The sequence below is a fragment of the Thunnus thynnus genome, chromosome 21 (assembly GCF_963924715.1).
Source record: "Thunnus thynnus chromosome 21, fThuThy2.1, whole genome shotgun sequence".
NCBI classification, from domain to species: Eukaryota; Metazoa; Chordata; class Actinopteri; order Scombriformes; family Scombridae; genus Thunnus; species Thunnus thynnus.
Genome location: NC_089537.1, coordinates 4,193,149 through 4,214,843, shown reverse-complemented (window position 1 = coordinate 4,214,843; position 21,695 = coordinate 4,193,149). Strand labels below are relative to the sequence as shown.

The window sequence follows — 21,695 nt, the reverse complement described above, 5'->3', positions numbered from 1 at the left end:
GCGAACGCAGAGGCCAAGAGACTGTTTATGACCCGGCTTTTCTTTAAATACTGTACACTGGTCCACTTCACCAGCGTGACGCACTGTTCGTCGCTCTGTCTGTTGCTCTGTCTGTACTGTATGTGGGCGTCGACATGTGAGTGTTGGGTTGAAGTTTTTTGCAAGAAATGTTGTGCAAAAATGATGAAATGGGCTGAATTGTGAGTTTAAATTGACAACATGCTTATAGATTTAAGATATTTTGATTGATATATATTGATATATGGCTCCCTCCTACTACTACCTCAAGTTTTTTCCACTATAACTTGCATATTACATTGATTTTGCACATATTGTAAGAACTTTGAGTGTATGGGTATATATATATATATATATATATATATATATATGCTATTTGTATGTATACTGTATATATAACTGAATTGTGTTTTTTTATTTCTTCTTTTAGTCATGCTTTTATATACTTTGCACTATTTTATTGACAATTTTATTGTTTTATTCTATTCTAATTAAAAATATTTTAATATTTGTTAATGCATTTTCTGTGCGTGTAGAGTTGAAAGGCTACAACTGCATTTCATTGTGCAATCCTGTATAAGATTACAGCTTTTTCTCTGAAAATGACGCTATGAGAGCGCTGAGAGTGAACCAGAACAGTAAAGTTGTAGCCGGACAGATAAACAATGCGCTGAAACTCACTATAAAGCTCCGTAAAGCCGAGAGGAGCTGCAGAGTCGCTGATAATTCTCTGTAGGTTCATCACTACGAGCCACAACCAACACATTACACACTGACAAAGCAGCCTCTTGACATCCACCCTTTTTTAAAAAAAACGTTGGCATACCCAAATGGAAAAGCTTATAACAGAAGAACTGAAAGGCCAGAATGTATTAGACTTCATTTGAAAGGTGACTTCTTCTAGTTTCTGGAAAGGTGCTTGTTTAGCACATCAGTTCAAATATGGCTCAAAAAAGTGGTTTTGGTCCTTGTCTATAATGAGTCATATTTTGAATAACAATAACTAGGACATGCTTTATGCCAGAACTATGCAAGTCACCACATACCTTCTACATCTGGTCAACCACATCTGTATAAAATCCCAGACCTCTAGGTCTAACCTTTATCGGAGCTACAGAGTTTTTAGTTTGTGGTGTCACTGGTCTCCCCAAACCTCTCCAAAACATCTCAAAGAGGCCAAATTGTGCCTATTGGTCATTACTGCGTGATGCTAAGCTGCTTACAACTGGCATAAGCAGGTAACTGGTGACCTGGTGGATGTTAAGAGGTTACTGTATGTCATTTAGGAAAGAGAGAAAACTCTGGTGACAATCAGTACAGTTTATGTGCTGCTTTAAGTCCAGTAATCTGACCTCCTCGCTCATGTTTTCAGATCATTTTTATTCAAGTCAACACTAAACTGGCTAAATATCTTCTTACTTCTCTGCACAATTTTACATCATAGCCAATATCAGCAGTGTGCATTGCTATTTGTCATTGCAAAATATGTGAAAGTTACTTCATGAATTCAGACATTTGTACAATTTCATATTTTTGAGAAAGACGAGATGTCGTCAAGTCACTGCATCTCCAAATTTCAGTTATAACATCTTTTTTCTTTTTTGTTTCAAGTTTTAAGGTTGGAAAAGAAATTTATTCCACTCATTTTATACACATTTCCTCAAAATTCAGCCTGGTATATTTGGTATCTTTGAAAACTTCTCAATCAGAAATTAAAATAAAATTGACTGACCTGCTGCCAAAGTCCTACCCGCCTCAGTGCAGAAGGTTTTAACTTGGTGGGGGGGAAATGTTTAGGGATGATGACCAAAACTAAGAACAAATAAGAGCCAGGTTGGCGTCCTACCCCAGCCGATGAGCATGTACATGGACAGGCGGATGGAGTAGTTGTGGATGACGAGCAGCAGTGTGTGCAGGTAGAGACCCTCCACCAACAACCAGAAGAAGTTGGCCATGACGAAGCAGTTGAAGAACACCAGACTGGCCTTACAGCCCACCTGAAACAACAACATCATTTATTACAACAGTTCAAGCTGAATGTAGTGACGTGAAATAGGACGGTCTGTTTAAATAGTTTTAACTTGTATATTCTGTTTTCTTTTGTATTTATCTGATGTTTTTATATTTATACATTATGTTGTGTTCATGTGTTTTTTGTGCCCTTCTAGGAACTAATTATTCAACAGATTAATTTAATGAAGAGTTCAAGAAGATGACTGACTCCATGTTTAATTCAACATCATTCTGTCCATATATGAGTGATTTCTGGAGGAGGATCACCATAAAATAAATCATCTGGGAATCATGAATGTTTGTACCAAACTTTGCTCCAATCTATCCAGAGGATGTTGAGAAATATCACAGAATGAGGGAAAACTTTGACCTGCTGGTGGCACTAAAGGAAAGGTCAGAGGGTCACCAAAATCAGTATTGATCCTCTGGGGAACATGAATGTAGACCAAAGTGGTGGAGCAACTGACTAAAAAGTTTACAACTAAAACAATAAATGATATGGCTGCAATTTTTTACATTTTTCATATTGTCAACAAATCTGTAACTTGTGTATACGTGCATCTATGAATGTGGATGTATCCTGTATGGATGTCTTTCATGTAGACATGTTGTGGATGTGTTCTGTATTTATGTATCTATGTATTCATGTAAGGCTCTGTACAGAATGTGGCAACAAATTTCCTTGAAGGACAATAAAGAATCTATATATCTATCTATCTAGTATTGTATAATATGTGTATCCAAAGCCTGATGTATCTTATTCCTCTGCGCCGTTGACGTTGGCACGTTGTTTTCCTATAACTAACTATTAAAAACACGTCAGTGAGTCACACCGCTGCGCTGGGTGACATGTTCCTTCATCATGAAGAATTTGGTTATGTTAGTTTGTTTAGAAACGGCTCCAAAGACTAATAACAGCGATCATGTTTTCAGTCTCTGGATAATAGCTCTGTGTAAGGCAGACGCCACTGAGCATGTGCGGGAACGTGGCTTCACTAGCTTGTTGTGCTACAATCTCTTGACCTTTTAATTTTCCTAAAGATAGTATTAGTCTATGAAGCCACTTCTCAACAAACTAATGCGTCCAAACTCTTTGTAAATGTAGGAAGAGTTTGCAGAGTTTTTGCACAAGGTCTACAGCACAGAGTAATAAGCTATATCAAGCTTTGGATAATTGTGTTTTCAGGAACTATACCCATCATATTGTATGAGAACTTCAACAGTAATAGAAAAGTTTACGGTAAAAGTCCTTTTAAATATAGTAAAAGTAAAAGTGTGTGTGTGTGTGTTTGTGTGTCAGGTCACCAGTGAGGGTTGAGTGCCGCAGTCTGTGTTTTCTTCATCGGGGAAGTCGTCTGAGAAGAGCAGAGTGTCTTTAGTCAGCACGGTCACGGCTCGCAGCATGAACGACACAAACAAGTTCAGATGGATGTAGTTCCTCGTGCAATGGAGCCTCCTACACACACACACACAGACACACACACACACACACACACACACACACACACACACACAGAAGAATGTTAAGAAGTGTGTTTACAGACGGTGTCAGAGTGTGAATCAATCCAGTGATGGATGTGGTATCTAAACACACTGATAGCAGCCGAGTGAACAGCTGGAGCCGATCCAGGCCGAGCTGCAGCGTTCATCAGTCTCCCACATTTCTACAACAAACTGTTATCACCCCGAGGAGCATGTAGCGTATAGGTTTATATTATATATGCAGAGTTATCCTAAATATAACCTCAGTTAATATATCTAGAGTTATTTCTGCATATTCTGCAGACAAATACTGATATGTTTGTCAGTAAATGTCAGATGTTTGCACGCACAATGTCGTCTATTGTCGTGAATGTTTATTAAAATTGATTTTTCTGCATAGAAATACAAGACTTACAGAGGTAAAGTCTGCATTTAACTTCATCTGGAGGAGAAATATATGTATCTTGTAGATACATAGATAGAAAAAGACTAATATAAGTACAATTACACAGGGATAAAACATACGCAGTAAGAAGAACAGGAGCATTCAAAAACATTGTCCACATTGAGTTTCCCATCTTCCCTCCACACACACACTTTAAAGACTCGACTCACTGGTTTAACTGGTGTGGTTGTGTGACTGGTGGGCGGGTGGAAAGGTGAGTGTTATGTGTTTACCTGAACAAACAGATGATGATGGTGCTGGTGAGCAGAGTGATGAAGGACAAGCTGTGACCCAGAGTAGACAGAATCTTTACCACCCTGTAGAAGACCAGCTGGACACACAAACACAGGAAATACATTAAATAAGATCAATTAAATATTAAATGTAGAATAAGAATCATTAAATGTGGAATCTGAGCCTTGTTATTGTATATTTTTTATTTTACTTGATTGAATCATCATTTGTTGAATTAAGTTCGTTTCTATTGATGATATTTAACAAAAGCAGTTCTGGTAAGTTATTATTTGTTCAAAATATATAAATCAGTGTATACATATATAAAGGAAATATAAATATAATCTGGTTTGCAGTCGCACTTTCGATGAAGGCAGGAAATGAAAGCCACAAGGAGGCGCTGCTTTCTGCTTTTTAAATTTAAACATAATTAGATTTTTATTTTCATAAAGTCAATTTAACTTCTTAAAACCAAACAATAAATTAATAAATAAAGATGTAACATTATACTCATGTCCCGCAGGCCCAACAGGTCCCAATGTATCAAATATTTATTATATTATTATATTATATTATATTATATATGCTCAAAATATACACATTCACACTATTGTCCTTCAAAGGTTTATTTATGATACAGAGTAGGTGTGAAGATGGACGAAGCAAGAACAGGAACATATAAACCCCAAAACTCTTCATAATAAACCGACCTGCATAGAACCACCACAGAACAAACATGAATACAACTCAAACACCCAAACAACACTACAATCTCTCATCTGCGTCAAACAAAACCAAAAACCCCAAAAACACAAAAACCCCAGAAACACAGAGTCTATGAAAGGAAGTCTGTGGGAGGAATGTTTACAAGGTGGTGTCTCAAAAACTAAAACAACTTAAAACATGGGACCAATAGCGCCACCATGTGGTCAATTATTACATGTTTTATGTAACTCATGACCCATGTATTAAAACAATATTTGCACAGTGTGTTCCTTACATAATGCTGATTCCACTGATAGAGGCCACATCCATTTACACCTGGAAATAATATCCACCTTTTAGGATTTTTTGCCTCTGTTGGCACATATTTCATCTCATCTTCACCAAACTTGGTAAATACCATATTTAGGTGACCCTGAACAAAACTCATTTCAGGTTATCACTTGCTGTTTGTCTGTAATTGGTTGCCAAACTTTTGAAGGTGTGGATGATGCCTGTAATGGGTCAGAACTCTTCGATCCTAAATTGGATTGCAACTAAATTTGGGAATGTTGCACATAAAGCCGAACTGCACAAGTGTATAACATTTGATACAATTCTACCCAAAATAAAGTAACATTATAAGATGATATTTCTGCACTTCTGTTGTGTTTAATAAAATGAAACTTGGTACAGAGGTTCTCCATGAGAATCTGCACCACATACTGAATCATGACACCAACAGCTCCACCCTGTGGTCATGAGTGAAGCACCACCATACTACTTATTAACTGCTATATCTCTTAAACATAATATACCATGGTAACCGAATTCTGCAAGTTATACTGATGGGGATGCTGAACAAGTGTGTTGTATTTGCAGCAATGCTTTGCAAGTTATTTCAGCTCTCAGCATTTTCTGCAGGAAATGCATTTCTAGTTTTATTTAGTGTAGTGATATTTGTATATATTTTTGTTCATTCACACACACACACACACACAACTCATTGTGTGTGTTTTTGTGAGCTACTTGTGTTGTTTTTGTCATTTATGTGATAGCTGCTGAAACACTGAAATTTCCCTTTGGGGATAAATAAAGAACTTTATCTATTTAAGCATTTATTTGTATGTTTATTTGAGTAATTAATGATCTCTGAACTGATTTTTTTTTTTTTTTAACAAATTCTGATCATAGAGAAAAAGTAGAGTAGAAAAAGAAAAACATCATCCTGACTGAAGAGCTTCTGTTATTTTTTGTTGTTGTTTTGTTTTTAGAGTGGAGAAGATCTTTAAGAATAAGAGCGTGGTCAGAATCTAGTCTGTTTAAAAAAAATCACTAACGCTCCTCAGACTCTTAAGCTTGACACACAGCAGCGGATCTGGACCGTGAAGATGTGTGTGTGTCTGTGTGTGTGTGTGTGTGTGTGTGTGTGTGTGAGAACGTCGGTGCCTGGCGTTCATCGCTCTCCCATCATCTATAAACAACATTCCCCATGTATGACACACCATCTGGCAATTAACTGGACACACACAGAACATATATACATTTAGACACACATGAGCCTTTTCACATACTGTTAAACACACGTTTAAATGCATGTAAACAAGCAGCTTTACAGTCACAATAACACATCACTTACACGTACAAATTAACAAATTCATATAAAAATAACACAGACACACACAAGTGGAAAGTCTTGAACATCCACTTATCCAGCTGTTGTACTTAAGTATCATCTTGAGACGCTGTCTGGTGTTTCATGTAAAGATTTCCATGTTTGGAGACTTTCTACATTTCTGTGTCTTCATCTTTCTTGTCTTATTTCACTCCCTTCGTCCCTCCACGCCCACTTTCATTTGTCTTCTTCTTCTTTCTGTCTTCTTTTCTTTTGCTCTGTCCATGTTTCAGTATTTCTTTTCTCCTTTCCTCTTTGCTTTGTTTTGTTTTTGCACGTCCATGTTTTCTTATTTCTTTCCATCTTTCTTTACTTCCTTTGCTCCTTTCTTCTATTTTCCTCACCTTTTCTTCCTGCTTTAGTCTTTTCTTCCTGCTTTCTGTCAGTCTTGATGATGTTCTTCTAGATAATGATTCCTTTTTAATTTTGATTCAGTATATTTCTTAACTTTTACATAAAGCACCTGTAAATGTGGAGGTATTTCTCTATAACATTAAATATCCATTATAAAACATGCAAGGTTTGAAAAAAAAACATCCTAAGTTACTGTTTATGAAAAGTTCATCAGGACTGTGTGGGTGTGACGTGAGCAGATTCGAATCCAGATGTCCAGACTTTACTACACTTGCGGACTCGTGGACTTAACGGCCAAGTTTCTGGGACGTTTGCCGTCCAAATCCACCATCCATCAAGTCCACATGGACTGTGGTGGACATCGCCACTTTCACTTCAGTCAAGGGTTTCTTTCACCACTGTATCTGAGGCTAGACAGACAGTCACAGCCTGGCATCGGAGTCTCATTCCTGAGTTTGATTCTCAGGCCCGCTGGCTGGGAGCTGATGACCTGCTGGCTCTGGTCTGCTGCAGCCACACTGCCTTCTATGTCCAAACACATCTCCATCCATAAACTTTGGCTCGCTCGCTCGCCCTTTCTGTCTTCCTCTCTGACATCAGAGAATTAAAGCGATGTTGAACTTTAGCAGCTCTCTGGCCGTGATAGAAGTCTAAATCTGGTGGGCTGCCTTTATATTCTGCTCCAGAGTCATGACCGAGATTAGAGGAGCGTGAACCATATTTGTCTCTGTGTGGCATCGTAGCCATGGATCTCTGTCAGTATTTCAAACTAGAAGACAACTAAAATATCTAAAGATAATGTGTGTGATTGCTGACAGCTGCTGCAGCTGCTGCTTGCAGGTCCAGCTGCTGAAAGATTTACAGCAAGATGTTTCACTTCACAAAATTCAAAATCTCACAGAGACTCCAGTGATCAAAACCATGTAAACTATTCCAATATTTCAATTGCACATACTCACAAAATTCTGTTCTGATAGATCTTTATCGGCATAGTAACTTTTTAATTATTGTAATGTAGCACCGCCTACAAGTGAAAGACCATCAAATTTTGCAGGACTGTTGGGGGTTTTCGTGCGAATATGCCACCAAAAATCATCTGCAGTTGAATCACTTACACAAGATGTTGGTGTTACCATGTTTGAATATGCTTAGCGTGTCCCGGGGAGTTACATGAGCAAAGTGCTTCATAACTGACCATATGGTGGCGCTGTTGGCATCACGTTTCAATATATTGATCACACACACCCAGGAGGGAGGAATGTGCCTCATGGTAATAAGTTATTAGCTAAAACGCAATCAATACAACAGCTGGCCACAAGGTGGAGCTACTAGTTGCTAACACAATTATTTGCAAATTTAGGTTAAAATACGATTAAAAGCACAATCCATTAAGATAAAAACAGAGCAGTCAGACTTCTTACTTTCATGGTTTGGACTTGGTCTCTTAGTTCTAATGAAGGAAAGTCTTAATGCTACATCTCATAATGATATTTTAGATGATAGTGTGCTTCTTTCCTGTTTCAACATGTGAACAAAGCCAGCTCCATGAAGAAATGGTTTTCCCAGTTCGATGTGGAAGAATTTGACTGATGAGTCCTGACAACAATCCAACACCTCTGGGATGAACCAGAACACCGACTGGGAGCCATTCCTAACGTGAGAAAGTTTTTAGTCTAAGAATAATACACAAAACATTTTAGCACTAAAAGTACAGCAGCTCCTCAGGCTGAGAAATATTAGAGGAAGTCATTAAAACCTGGAAAAATACAACAAACTTTTAAAAGCATCAAGTTAATTAGGATCAAATCACCAACAAACTGAAACTCTCCGCTACTGTGATGCTGGAAAAATGCAGTTCACAAGGCTGATTAATTTGGAATATTTCAGCCATCAGTCAGAAGTATTCATCAAACCAAAATGCTCTTCAGACTGTAATTTATTTTCTTTCTGTTAATTAAATAATCACCAACTGATTTAATGGCCATGACTTTATGATCTGGTGCCATATGAAGAATTACCTCATTAAAGGATGAAGATTTCTCACAATATGAACATGCAGATGCTGTTTATTGCCAAAATTTTATCAATATTGATCAATATTTTAATAAGTTTCATGTATGAGGGCTGTGACACAACGTACAAAATATATCAAATATTAAAATCGAGTTTACTACTAAAGCCTGGAAACCTACTGCAACACCTTTCCTGTGTGGAATCATTTTAAATATTTATTTATTTATAGTTTTCTATCAGAAAAGAAAAGCTACAGATGATGAAGTTTCTCTTCATCCATGTTTTCATAAACTGCAGCTACCAGGAGAATCGTTGGGAGACAAACAGGTGGATTTTCCAGCGTGTCGGAGACGTTTGACAGAGGTTTGTTATGTGAACTGATGTTCTGTGTAAAATAGACAAGACAAACGACGTGTGATGTTTGAACGTACTGTAGCGTGACGGCGTCGTCTTTCATCTCCCACAATCCTGAAGCTTGCAGGTGTGTTTAGCGCCGAGTCAATAATTTACATTCTCGGCTCCAATTTGTGTTAAGTTATTTTCTCACGTTGCCACTTTACAGACAAATTACTGCAGTTCAGTTCCTGAGTGGTGTGTTTCCCTCGCCTCGTTCTTCTCATTAAAGTTGGCAGCTTTACTGTTATATCTGCTCTCGACAGCCTGCAACAAACAGCTTTTCCTCCGTTTAATTTGAAGTTCTTGAGTGGAGCAGAAAATAAGTCTGTGCTTTCTGTTGAAGGGAAACACGAGGGAGTAAAAATGAAGGTGATTGGTTGTCGCTTCAGTGAGTTAAAGGAGTTAATCATGTGAATTTTAAGGTCATGATTTATGCACAATTAAAAATAATAATAATAATAGAGAAAATAGTTTTTTGTTATAGTCTTTAATTGCATTGTTCAGACAACTTTATGAACTGTATTATCATTTAAAATCTGTCAGTCAAAAATTAATATTTTTATGTCTTAATTTAAAACATGCAGCTAAACGTTTGTGCCAAAATATCTTAAATATCATAAATACATTCAGTAGTTCAAACGCTGACTTTGTTTACTTTGTTTTCTCTAAAGATTTAGCAGATACAAACTTATAGTTCAAAAGATGAACAAAAACTGAGTTAAAGTGGACGTATTCTGCACATTTCCAGCTCTGTATTTACATTCTGGGGCTCTACTGGAACATCTTCACATGATTCACAGTTAAACACTCATTATTTATCTTATAATGACCCTTCATGCAGCCCATCAGTTCAGCCTCTGTCTGAAACAGGGTTGTTTTAGCTGTTGTCTCTTTTCAGAATCAGAATCTGTTTATCAGCCAAATATGTAAGCGTACAAAGAATTTGTCCACAAACGTCACATATAAGAATATATATATAAGTATGTAATGAAATATTAAAATTAACAAAGTACACAGGTACTAAAAGTGCTGAAATTAAATTAAAAATTTAAAACTTAAAATCTATTTACAGAATGTAATAATAATAGTTTTGAAATGGGATATAAAACTTTAAATATATAATGTCTGTACAAAGATAATATGGACAGTGCAAGAATTAAATGTGACATGTGCAATAAATAATTAAATTACATAACAGTGGAGGTCGGATGCATATGAAATATATATGAGAGATAACAGCACTGTTCAGCTATTTAATAGCTTCTTTCCAGAAGCTGCTCCTGTGTCTGCTGGTGGAGGTTTTTATGGACGAGACCCCCCCCCCCTCCCGATGAGCCCGCTCTCTTCTGATTGGTCGACTTCAGGAAGCTTCTGCCAGCTCCAGAGGATACATAAACAAACTATAGTAGTCGGATTTCACTTCTTTTCCCTGTTCTTCACTTAAAATGGAAACTTCTCAACATGTTGGAGCCTGAATCTGATCAACGTGAACAAACTCAGCGACAAAGATGACAGAACAGACGGCTGTTTGTGGGAATGTGTGAACAATCTGACGTCTTTTGACTCGCAGAGAGCAGTTTTACATACGTCCACCTCAAGTTTTGGATCTTTTACCGTGTTTAACATGTGACATCTGACATCATAAAGGTATAAAAATGATAAAAAGCCTCTTTAAAACCACTCAAGTTAAAGATAGAACTTTATAAATCCAAGATCACTAAATGGCATCCTGTCTTGTCTGTTGAAAGTCTGTTGAAAACTAGTCAAGTGTGATGATGAAGACAATCAGCTGTATCTGCTGTGTGTGTGTGTCTCTCTCTGCGGTGTGAGTTGTGAGTGCCAGCGGTGACGTCTGGTCTCAGCAGAATGTTTTCCAGACGGAAAACCTCCGTCTCTTCAACAGGAAACAAATAGAAGCTTCACTGAGAGTCTGAGAGCGGGAGTCCCACACACCTGAGGGGCTCTGGAGAGGATCAGGAACCAGCTGTGTGTCTCTGTCTGTGGGTATCAGGACTGTTCAAACTCATCTTTATGTTCTGCTGTTATGTGTATCAGTCTCTCGTCTGGGTTACTCACCTTCTCTTTGTTTTTTGTTTATCCCTGTTTGCTACACTGTTTTAAGCTTTGCAACTAAACAAAAACAAGCAAAACCATTTAAAGTAAGTCGACTCAGATCCTCGCGGTCAGAAACCAGCAGACACATGGATCAGTGTCAGGAGCTGAAACTATTAGAAAACATGAATCCATCAGAGCGGCTGCTGCACTGTGACAGAAATAAAGAGCTTTGATGTCGAGTTAGATCCAAAAAAAAAAAAAGCAAAGCGCTCCGTGACTGATGTCAGAGGGGTCATGTGACAGTCACAGAGGTATTAGAGGAGAGAATATTACAGCCGACAGCAGGTGATGTTACACCGTCAGCTGCAACACTGCATGATGCTGGACAGAGAGCTGCAGAAACAATCTGAAATATAGAAGCTGCTGCACCAAAATATGCCAATAAAAATCATAAAATCTAAAAAAAAAACAACTCTCACTAAACTGGCATCCATGATGATGATGATGATGATTCCAAAGCTACAAATTAATTCAGATTAAGACATTATAATTTTCTGTTTCTCTACTTTTTCTCCTATTTTTTTTATTGTAGTGACTTGATTTGTTGTGTCTGAACAGTTTCAGTAAAGTTTCTTGTGATAGATTCAAAATTTCAACATCAGTTAAAAACAAAACTCAACAAACATCTGATTTTAGTTGCAACTAATGATTCTTTTCAATATTGAACAACATGTCAGTTGTTTTTCCGATTTCCCAACAGTCTAATACTCAAATATAGTAACTTTACTATGACAGAAAACAGAAAACAGCAACAACAACTTGGATAATTTCAGCACTTCATCTGATTCCACAGGTATCAATCATAGACTCAAACAACGGAGAATATAAAACACTGCAGTGGACGATGTGGATAAAATCACATTATATTTTATTTAAAATAACCAGATATGAATACATTATGATTGATTCTCCCCCCTTGTGAGGAAAGTCACGACTCGTGCGACCGGTCTTCTATATCAAAGCCACAAATCTTGGCTTGGAATCTGTTTTTATACGAGTGATTCTTGCAAACAATCCGACTCCAGTCGCCCGTTTTTTAAAAACTCAAACTGTTTTTATACGTGCATCTAAATATGTCATCTGTGAGAATGCAGCTCCAGTTTGAGCCAAGTTCCTGCACATACCGTTATAGTTTATATGAGAATGTTTATCAGTCTGGCATATGTTTCTATACAAGGCAATATTGCACAAACTGCCCCCTTATCTGTTTTCTGTGTTACAGTTAATCTCTACAATATCAGCAGCTTCAGGAAGGCAAATTATGTATTCGTGGGTCACGTCATCTCGGTGTGAGTCACAGTTACAGTTTTATCAAAGGTATTAGATTGTTATCTTTACTATCATACGTGTGGAGGATAAGAAAAACAAATTTGCAGAACGCATATATCCATTTACCAAAACAAGGCTTGAAAACTGCAGCAAACATCTGCAGCAGCCATATGTGAGCATGTTTACACACACGCAGCAAAAGAAAAACAGTCCAGCGATGAGAAAATATAGATACTATAAACAAGGATGTGACAGACATGTTGAAAAGAAAGGAAAAGGAAAAATATACACACACGTACCCGTCGTAGAGCAGTTTTAGATGCAAGATGAAGCGTTTTAAGACCTGAAGAGTTTTTAAGACCTTGTTAAATTTCATGATAGTTGGATACACAGTTTGACTTTTTGAGAGTTTGAAGCGTTTTATAATTCAAACATCGCTTCAGCCAATTTTTCTCTGCTCTTTCAGAGACATTAATCATTTTTTTTATTGATTTTTCTTCATTTAACTTGTTTGTTTGAACATTTTGACACTACAGAGATACAGATACAGATGTTTGGACCTCACATGGTTTCTTCATGGTCTTATTTCACTGCTACAGTCATTTACTGCACATATTCCAACACTGTTGTTGTAAATCTGACTTGTTAAACCAAACTCTCTTCCTGTTATACTGACATTATTATGACTGATAATAATAATATGATGGATCAACCCTTTTAGACAATGAGGGCAATCTTGTCCAGTCTTTCTTTTGCATTTGTGCCACAAATTTAATATAAATGTTTTTACCACAAAAGGAACCTTTTCTTTTTCACGTAGATAAGTTTGTTTGTCTGTAGACTTGCCTGGTGAATCGAACTGGATGATCCTACTGACAATAATTGTGTGTGTATCCAAAGCCTGATATATCTTCATACCTCCGTTGTTGTTAAAAAAAAAAAACTATTAAAAAGTCGTTAATGAGTCACACTGTCGTACTGGGTGACACACACACTGTAGTTTATTTTGACTCAATCCTACACATCCTGCTGCCAGAAATACTCACTAGAGCCCCAAATGTGGATTCATCTGCCGCTGAAAGTAGTCCCCAACAAATGCACAGTTTAATCCTGTATGTTTGTTTGTTAAAAACTACAGCGACCAGTCGTTTTAGGATATTACTGAGCCTTTTTTTTTTTTTAAATGAAACTATATATTTGTGAGCTGTTTTTAAAGATTTACATCATGTGCTCGGAGCTGAGATAAGTCTAGAAAGTATTGAGAGACAGATGAATGCACTTCTACGTCTTTGTAATTTACAGAACAAGACCGTAAAGTAAAAAGTAAGTCACAGAGAGCAGGAGGAGTGTGTGGCATGAACACAATAATGGTTCCGGATATTCTCTTAAACCTGCATGTTACTCACTTGTTTAAAGCTCAGTATAAACCAAAGGCTCCTGGAATGCAGCCGTGAACACAAGCAATAACGTAGAAGGTCAGAAAATAAGCTCCGTGGCATCACACAGGATGCTTCGGGGCACAAACACACATAAATACACACCGACGCAGTCGACAGATAACACAGTGAAAAGGGCAAACTGTAGGAGGTGGCCCCTTTTTTACTCTGCAACCACCTGCAACATTCACAGAGGAAGATATTCAGCTGTGCCATTCTGCTTCCTAATCCTCTGAAGAGTTGGCTGAGGGGTAAAAAAAAAAAAAAATCTCTCCACTTCACCTTCATCTTGTGAAGAAGCAGATATGGGAACAGACGAGGGCGGATTAGAGAGCAGAGAGTGCCGTTTAAGCCAGTGTCTCGCCGCAGGTCTTCACAAAAGATACATACTGTTTGAAGGTTTAGTACAAATGCAACTGATGGCTCTTTTCCAACACAGGTTCTTTCTTTTTTTTTTTTTTTAGGGACTTGTGAACTTTACTTGCATTTCGACTGAAGTAACCCAGCTCAGGTTATGGTTCCTGGGCTGTATTTCTGCCAATAAACAGTCTTTTTTCTTGTCTGATGCCCTCAGAGAGACGACAGCATCAACGTCATCAATGAAAACTCATGAAAAATGGTTGTTTACGCCGCGTTTCTGCAACAAAAACAAGACTAAATCAAAATAACAGGTAACATTTGAATAAAAAAAGATGACAAAATGATTTAAGTTTTGTCAAAAAAACCAAAAAACTACAGAACGGTGCAAAAGTTTTAGCCTCTAAAAGTAAAAGAAGTAAACAGAAGAAACTTAAATCAAATCAATATCTGCTGTGAGCAGCTTCGCCTTTAAAACAGCAGCAGTTCTCCTCGGTTCACCTGCAAAGGCCGACCAGCTAACACTTTATATCAGCGGCTCCACTGAGGATCTCTCCTGGTCCCTGAACACCTCAACCGAGAGAGCTCAGCGGAGGATGTGTCGGGGGCACCGTTGCCAGCATCACTTCCTGGTACGTCAGTTGAAGCGCATCTGACCGGAAGACCTCGCAGCGAGTCGTGAGGATGGCTGACAAGGTCATTGAGGTCTCGCTCCCCTCCAGTCAGGTCATTTATCAGGGCAGATGCAGAAAGAAAGGCCTCTGTATTGTAAACGACTCCCCCTACGCCTCCCCCCACCCTCTCATGGACTGTTTGATCACCTGCCAGATGAGGCTCCATAAAATCAAACAACCAGAATGTGCAACAGCTTCTTCCCTCAGACCATAAGACCGTTGCACTGCACATCCAGTACAATATATTACCACTTTAACCTGTTGAGTCTTTTATTAGAGGAAACACTGGGCTGCTATATTCTCTCATATTTTATATTATCTGTTTAGGCTTTATTTATTTTGTAAACCATGCATTTTGTTAACATAGCACTGTGCTGCTTTTTATTGGGTCTTTTAATTATCCTTGTGTGTTTCTAGGTGTGTTAGTCCATGTTTTGCACTCTGGTCCTGAGAAATTTGTTCTACTGTATGTGTAAATCTATATGGATGTGGTTGGAATGACAAATAAATTTGGAAACTCGGCAGGTCGGTTGTTCCTGCATTTTGGAGAAGTTGCCACTGTTCTTCTGTGGATTTCATCGTCTCAGCTGCTTGTGTCTCTTCATGTTAATGTCAGACTGATTCCATGATGTTGAGATCAGAGACCATCTGTTGCCGGACTCCTTGTTCTTCTCGCTGATGAAGATAAGTCTTTTTGGCTCGTTGTCTTGCTGCAGAATGAATTTGGGACCAATCAGACGCCTCCCTGACGATGTTGCATCATGGAGAAAAATCTAAAATGCATAAAACTTTTGCACAATACTGTATAATGTAAAAGATGGACGAATGGATATATATATACTGTATTATGTATTTATGTATTTAGTGCTGGTGCACAAATTTCTCTTTTTCAGAAGTTGATTTCACCGCTTGAGTGAGAGCGAGAGAAAAAGAGAAGAGAGTGACAAGATGATTTCTCCTTTTCATTCATTCAGTGACTCAAACATCAGAGTCACGCAACAGTAAATACAAAGGACGCTGGACGACTCTGTGCTGTTGTTTCAAACCGCATTTAAATTTCTCATGATCTACCCGGCTCCTCAGATGGTTTGGAAATTCAAACAGGAATGCCCGACAGGGACTTTTAATCACTAGTTTAGTTCCTGAGTTTACTTCCTGGGAATATAATGAAGAAAAGGGTCATGATTCAGTTATTTTCAGCTGCCTATTCTTCATTAAATGTCTCTTACTATATATAATCCTGCTATGACAGCACAGTCACTCTTGTATTTCTCTCTACAAATATATGCACAATCATTTCCACTGAATTTGTGGTAATAACTTTGGCACTTTCACCCAATAAAGACACAAACTTTAGTGTCATTTTTTTGTTAAGAGGAAAAACAGACAAATCTTCAATTCAAGCAGAGTCTGATCATCATAAAAACATAAAAACATTCCTCCTCTTATCTATTTTTCTTTCTTGTCCCTCAAAGACACATCTGCTCTGCTCAGTTCTTCTCAGATACCTGCATCCAAACCTTTTTCAGTTCGAGATGCGAAGTAAATTTCTCAAAAGTGACCACAGTTCACAATCCTGACCCTGAAGAGCAGCGCTTCCCTTATCTTTAGGTGTATAAACACACACTTCAGATGCACACAAACACACTCAGGATACGATGAAGGAGACGGATGATTTCACGGAGGTCTGAGGAGAGAGCTGTGAGATCGGCTGCAGGTCAGAGATCTGTCAGCCAAAAAAACCTCTCCCCCCCTTCTCCGTCCACATATCTAACCTTCCTCTTCGTTTATCTCTGTCAGAGTGTCTTCTACGAACAGATAAACACACACACACACAGGGACGCTGACACACTACGCTGATATGAAATCAGCTTTTCGTTTTACCACAGCGTGTGTGAGCGGCGATGTTGAAAGTAACCTGAAATTTATCAGTGATCATGAAAAGCTGCGTCAGGGATAGAAAGCAATACAGATAAAGATCAGAGTTAGTTTTAACGAGAGTATTTTGTTTGATTGGCCTCAAGAAGGTTAGTCAGCTCCTCTTCAAAGAGATTGATTTGTTTTTGGTTTTAGCCTCATCCAGAGTCAGTAAGACTATGTCCACACTAAGATGACTATTTGTAATCGTCTATTTTGGCCCTCTGTCTGAACTAAAACGGCGTTTTTCTCCCCTGAAAATGAAGCTTTTCCAAAACAGCTCCCTTGAGTGTGTAAATCTGAAAATGCAGGCTTGGCGTCGTAGCGTGTACGAGGAAAACTGAGCTTTGTAAAAACACTGATATATCAATGACAAAACAGATGGTGGTAGTAGTGCAGCGTTTCATTGGAAGAAGAAGAAACACAACCACGATAACAACAATGGCGGACGGCTTCACGCGATGTTGTTCTCTTTATTGTTGACAGCTTGTTTAGAGACTCTACTCTTTATAAAATTACGTCACGCTTTGTAATTGATTGTTAATAACTTGTGTGTCTTATTAAATGTCATATGCACATTGTTTTGCACAAGAAAAGAGGCATTTATGACAGTTTTTTAGCTAAAGCTTCTGTGTTTTTCTTTCTGCAGCACACACAGACATTACAGACAGATAAACTAGTCTGTGGTCGACCCTTTTTTAAACCAGATCACTGAAACAAGGTCTGTGCACCACAAACTGCATATCAAGCACTTTCTCCTCTGCTACAAGGGAATTCACACGTAGGCTTCTTCACAAAAGGAACACAAAAGGAAACCATTGTGGTATCAAAGCTTGTGCTTAGCCTTTATAGATTATTGCTCTAAATCCTTTCAACTCTGAACAAAAATGTTAAAAAATGACTTTAAATCAAGAAAGCCTAAAGCTCCTGAAGCACACTGATAATCACAAGAAAGGTCCTAAAACCATCAGTTTGGTCTTCAAACAGCAGATCAGCTCAACATGCAAAGTCGGCCTGTATGCGTAGCTGTGAATTACAGGCATGAATACAACTGTTAATGCAACAAATATGGAAAATATAGTTTCGACAATAAATTCATATTTACCCAGAGAAGAGATGAATCTGAATAAAGAAGCATTTATATCTTATAAGACTATTTAATTTTCTTGTTTCCTGGTAAAAAAAACAAAATAAATGAGCGAGTATTTCCCTTTAATTATAACCAAATTACTGGAACAAAAACAATTAGGCAATTAATCAATAATCAGCGAATCATTTAAGTCATTTTTCAAGCATTTGCTGGTTCAAATGTGAGGATTTGTTGCTTCTTTAAGCAAACTGTGATTGTAAATTGAATATGGATTAATTCAACCTTTACTTATAGTATATCTAATATATACACACACACACACACACACATATATATATATATATATATATATATATGTTTGTAATAATATATTTGGTTACAGTTGCAATTTGAAGACTTTACTGTGGGTTATAGGAAACTGTGACAAGGCATCTTTTACCAAACCATGAACTGATTAACGGAGAAACAACAGATTAACTGTTAGTTGCGGCCCTAAAATTAACTCAAATGACAGAACTTATAAAACACAGCATCACCTTTTCTTTTTGCAGTGACACCAACTAGTCAATTTTGAGATGTCATCACTTGTGGAGGGTCGATTAACCACCATCTGACCTTCTTTTGCACATTTCTCACAACTTCCTCTTACATAAGGTAATGAGGGGTTTTTCTCAGCAGCTACAATCTGATCAGACCATGAACCTTTTCCTTTCTAGCTCACAAACAAACACACACACAACACTTCTGTATCACGCATACATTCTTCATCATCACCACCATCTAGTATCTGCACCCACAGACACATGCATATACATCTCCTGCAGGAAAGCGGGGGATGGGGACTCACCTCGTGGGGTTCGTCTGTGATGTTTGACCAGCAGACGAGGTTGACGACGGGGTAAACATCCGACCAACCTCGCTCTGTACAGTTCCTGCTGAGGTGACCTGAGACAGACAGACAGACAAACAAACAAACAGATAGATTTATATCATATATATTTATATTCTTACAATCCTCCAGAGCTGAAACTATTAGTCAGTTAGTTAAATAGTCGTTTGAGTCATTCGTTCAGGCAAAAATGCCAGAAAATTCACCGGTTCCAGCTTCAAATGTAAATATTATTCATCTGTGATAATAACTTAAATATTTTCTTATCTGTTGGGCGAACAAATCAAACAATCTGAATATCTCAGCGTGTGCTTTGGGCATTTTTCACTATTTTCGTCCAAGTGATAAAAAGATTAATTGGGAAAACATCATTAGTTGCAGCTCTAGATTATGACCGCTGGTGGCTGTGAGAGTTGCACCAGAGGAAAAGCTGTGTTGTTGTCTGAATCAAAAGGACAAAATGGGATAAATATAATAATATTAACACTAACACAGTTGATTCAGACAATTAAAAAGGAGCTTCACATTGTTCTTATCTAGTTTCAACCAAAATCCTACACAAAAAATGGCTAATTTAGGCTTAATTTCCATTGATTTGGTGTCTTGGCTTGTTTCAGTCTTGGAATAAAGTGTGATACATCGCCATACATGACAGAATAACAGAAGGTTCTCCTGTCAACATGTTGTGAACGCAGCATTAGAGCCACACTGCACCGCTAACGTGGCTAAAAAAATGTTAAATAGCTTGATTAAAACTTCTAGTCGTCACCCAAAACAGTCACAGCTGACGACTCTGGCTACTCAGTCTTTATTCATGCAGATAGAGGCGACGTATCCACCGTCTGAACTGGAAATGAAGTAGTCTTAAGTTGATGAGTTACAGCTGTGAACCTATTAAGTAGAAATGTTGGTATAAATAAAGAGGAAGCATAGCAGCAGACTGGAATATTGGAAGTCCTCAACTGTTGGCAGCAGTTGTAACAGATTTCGTTTCTAAACTGTCTTGTTGTAAATACAATTGATTTGTTCTCTACAATGTGTTTACTAATGAGCCTGTTGGCCGGCGGACAGTTTGTTCACATTAACTGAGTTGAACTCTTAAAAGTATTCCAGACACTATTTGCTTCATTACATTCACTCAGAGGGAATCTGAGGAAGCAGCGTGTGAAACGCGTAGTTTGCTCCTTTTGTTTTTTTAATGTAATCCGTTTATAAAATAGTGTCAATCCTGGTATCCTGGTGTGTGCTGGAATACTTTTTTAATTTACTGGAGTTTATCCTGTAAAATATACAGATGTAAATACAGTGAAAAAAGACATACACCTTGTCATGTAAATGTGACAGTAATTTCACATGTCTGAATAAACACCTTTTATGTAAAATTATTACCACTGTTGACTCTCTAATAAAAGGTATCTGATCACCTCCTTCACATGATACAGTCAGTATAAAATCTCAAGAAACAACCAACCAAGACAACAAATAAATCATCTTTAAACCTACAATAACTGATTTTTTATCCACTTGTCCACTGACTCATCATCAGCTTTTAAGTTGATATGTTGAACATGTTAGCAAACAGTTGCTTATTTCCACATCCAGCAGTTACGGAGCAACATTATCATTCATGTGGAGTCGTGTTTCTGTCCACCTGGTGAATATAAGTCCAATATTCACTCTCTTTTAGCTCTGTTTTTGGTCTCCACCAACTCCTGAGGGAAAAATCTGGCTCTTTAGCTGCTAAATGCTCCACTATGTTCACCAGCTAGTCTACAGCTAACTGTAACAGCTTTTTCTCTGAAAATGACGCTATGAGAGACGCTGAGAGTGAACCAGAACAGTAAAGTTGCAGCCGGACAGATAAACAACAAGCTGAAACTCACTATAAAGCTCCGTAAAGCCGAGAGGAGCTGCAGAGTCGCTGATAATTCTCTGTAGGTTCATCACTACAAGCCAAACACATTACACACTGACAGCTCACATACATTGTTATAATAAAAATATGGATTATAGCCGTTTTACACTTAACATCTGTAAATGCACTGTAAAAATGTGTTAAATATTTAGATATTAATAACCCATCAGAAACAAGGTGCATAGTCGTTGATTTCCACCATTAACAGCGTTTCACTGTTGTGCTTTTATAACAAAAACTGACACCTAGTTGCTGTTTCTACTCTATACTTCACAGCTCTCAGCAGAGACAGAACAAGCAGTTTTAACTGACGGACAGGAGAGACAGAATATTTAATATTCACGGTCTCAGTCAGTGACTTTTGAAGTTAAAGCAGCAGTTGCTCTGGTGTGTTGTGCTGATTACGCGCCTCATCCGTTAACTGGCTCGGCCTAATCCTTTCCATCTCTGGGGGGGAGGGAGAGAGGGGGAGGCGGGTCGCTGACAGATGCTGTGGAGGAAAATCACAGAGAAAGTCGGACAGCCCAGATGCCGTCAGCTGCCCCGCGAATAATTAGACTCATTAACAGAAAGAGCCCGAAGAGGAGGAAAGAAAGCGAGGGAGAAGAGAGGGTGGTGATGGAGGAGAGAGGAGAGACGGATCAAACAGAAACATGGGAGGAAGGGGAGGAAAGGTTCAGGAGGACAAAAGAAATGAAGAA

At 38.1% G+C, this 21,695-nt stretch overlaps 1 protein-coding gene across 3 annotated transcripts in view; it reads right to left on the bottom strand.

Moving 5' to 3' along the window:
* The window catches only part of LOC137173377 (vasoactive intestinal polypeptide receptor 2-like), a 46,891-nt gene that overhangs the window by 6,060 nt on the left and 19,136 nt on the right, over positions 1-21,695 (bottom strand). For all 3 annotated transcript variants that reach the window (XM_067578184.1, XM_067578185.1, XM_067578186.1), the window contains 4 exons: positions 19,038-19,135; positions 4,192-4,289; positions 3,337-3,487; positions 1,865-2,015 (listed from right to left, as the gene is read on the bottom strand). In XM_067578184.1, the coding sequence (XP_067434285.1) occupies positions 1,865-2,015; positions 3,337-3,487; positions 4,192-4,289; positions 19,038-19,135 (498 nt within the window). The remainder of the gene's footprint in view (positions 1-1,864; positions 2,016-3,336; positions 3,488-4,191; positions 4,290-19,037; positions 19,136-21,695) is intronic.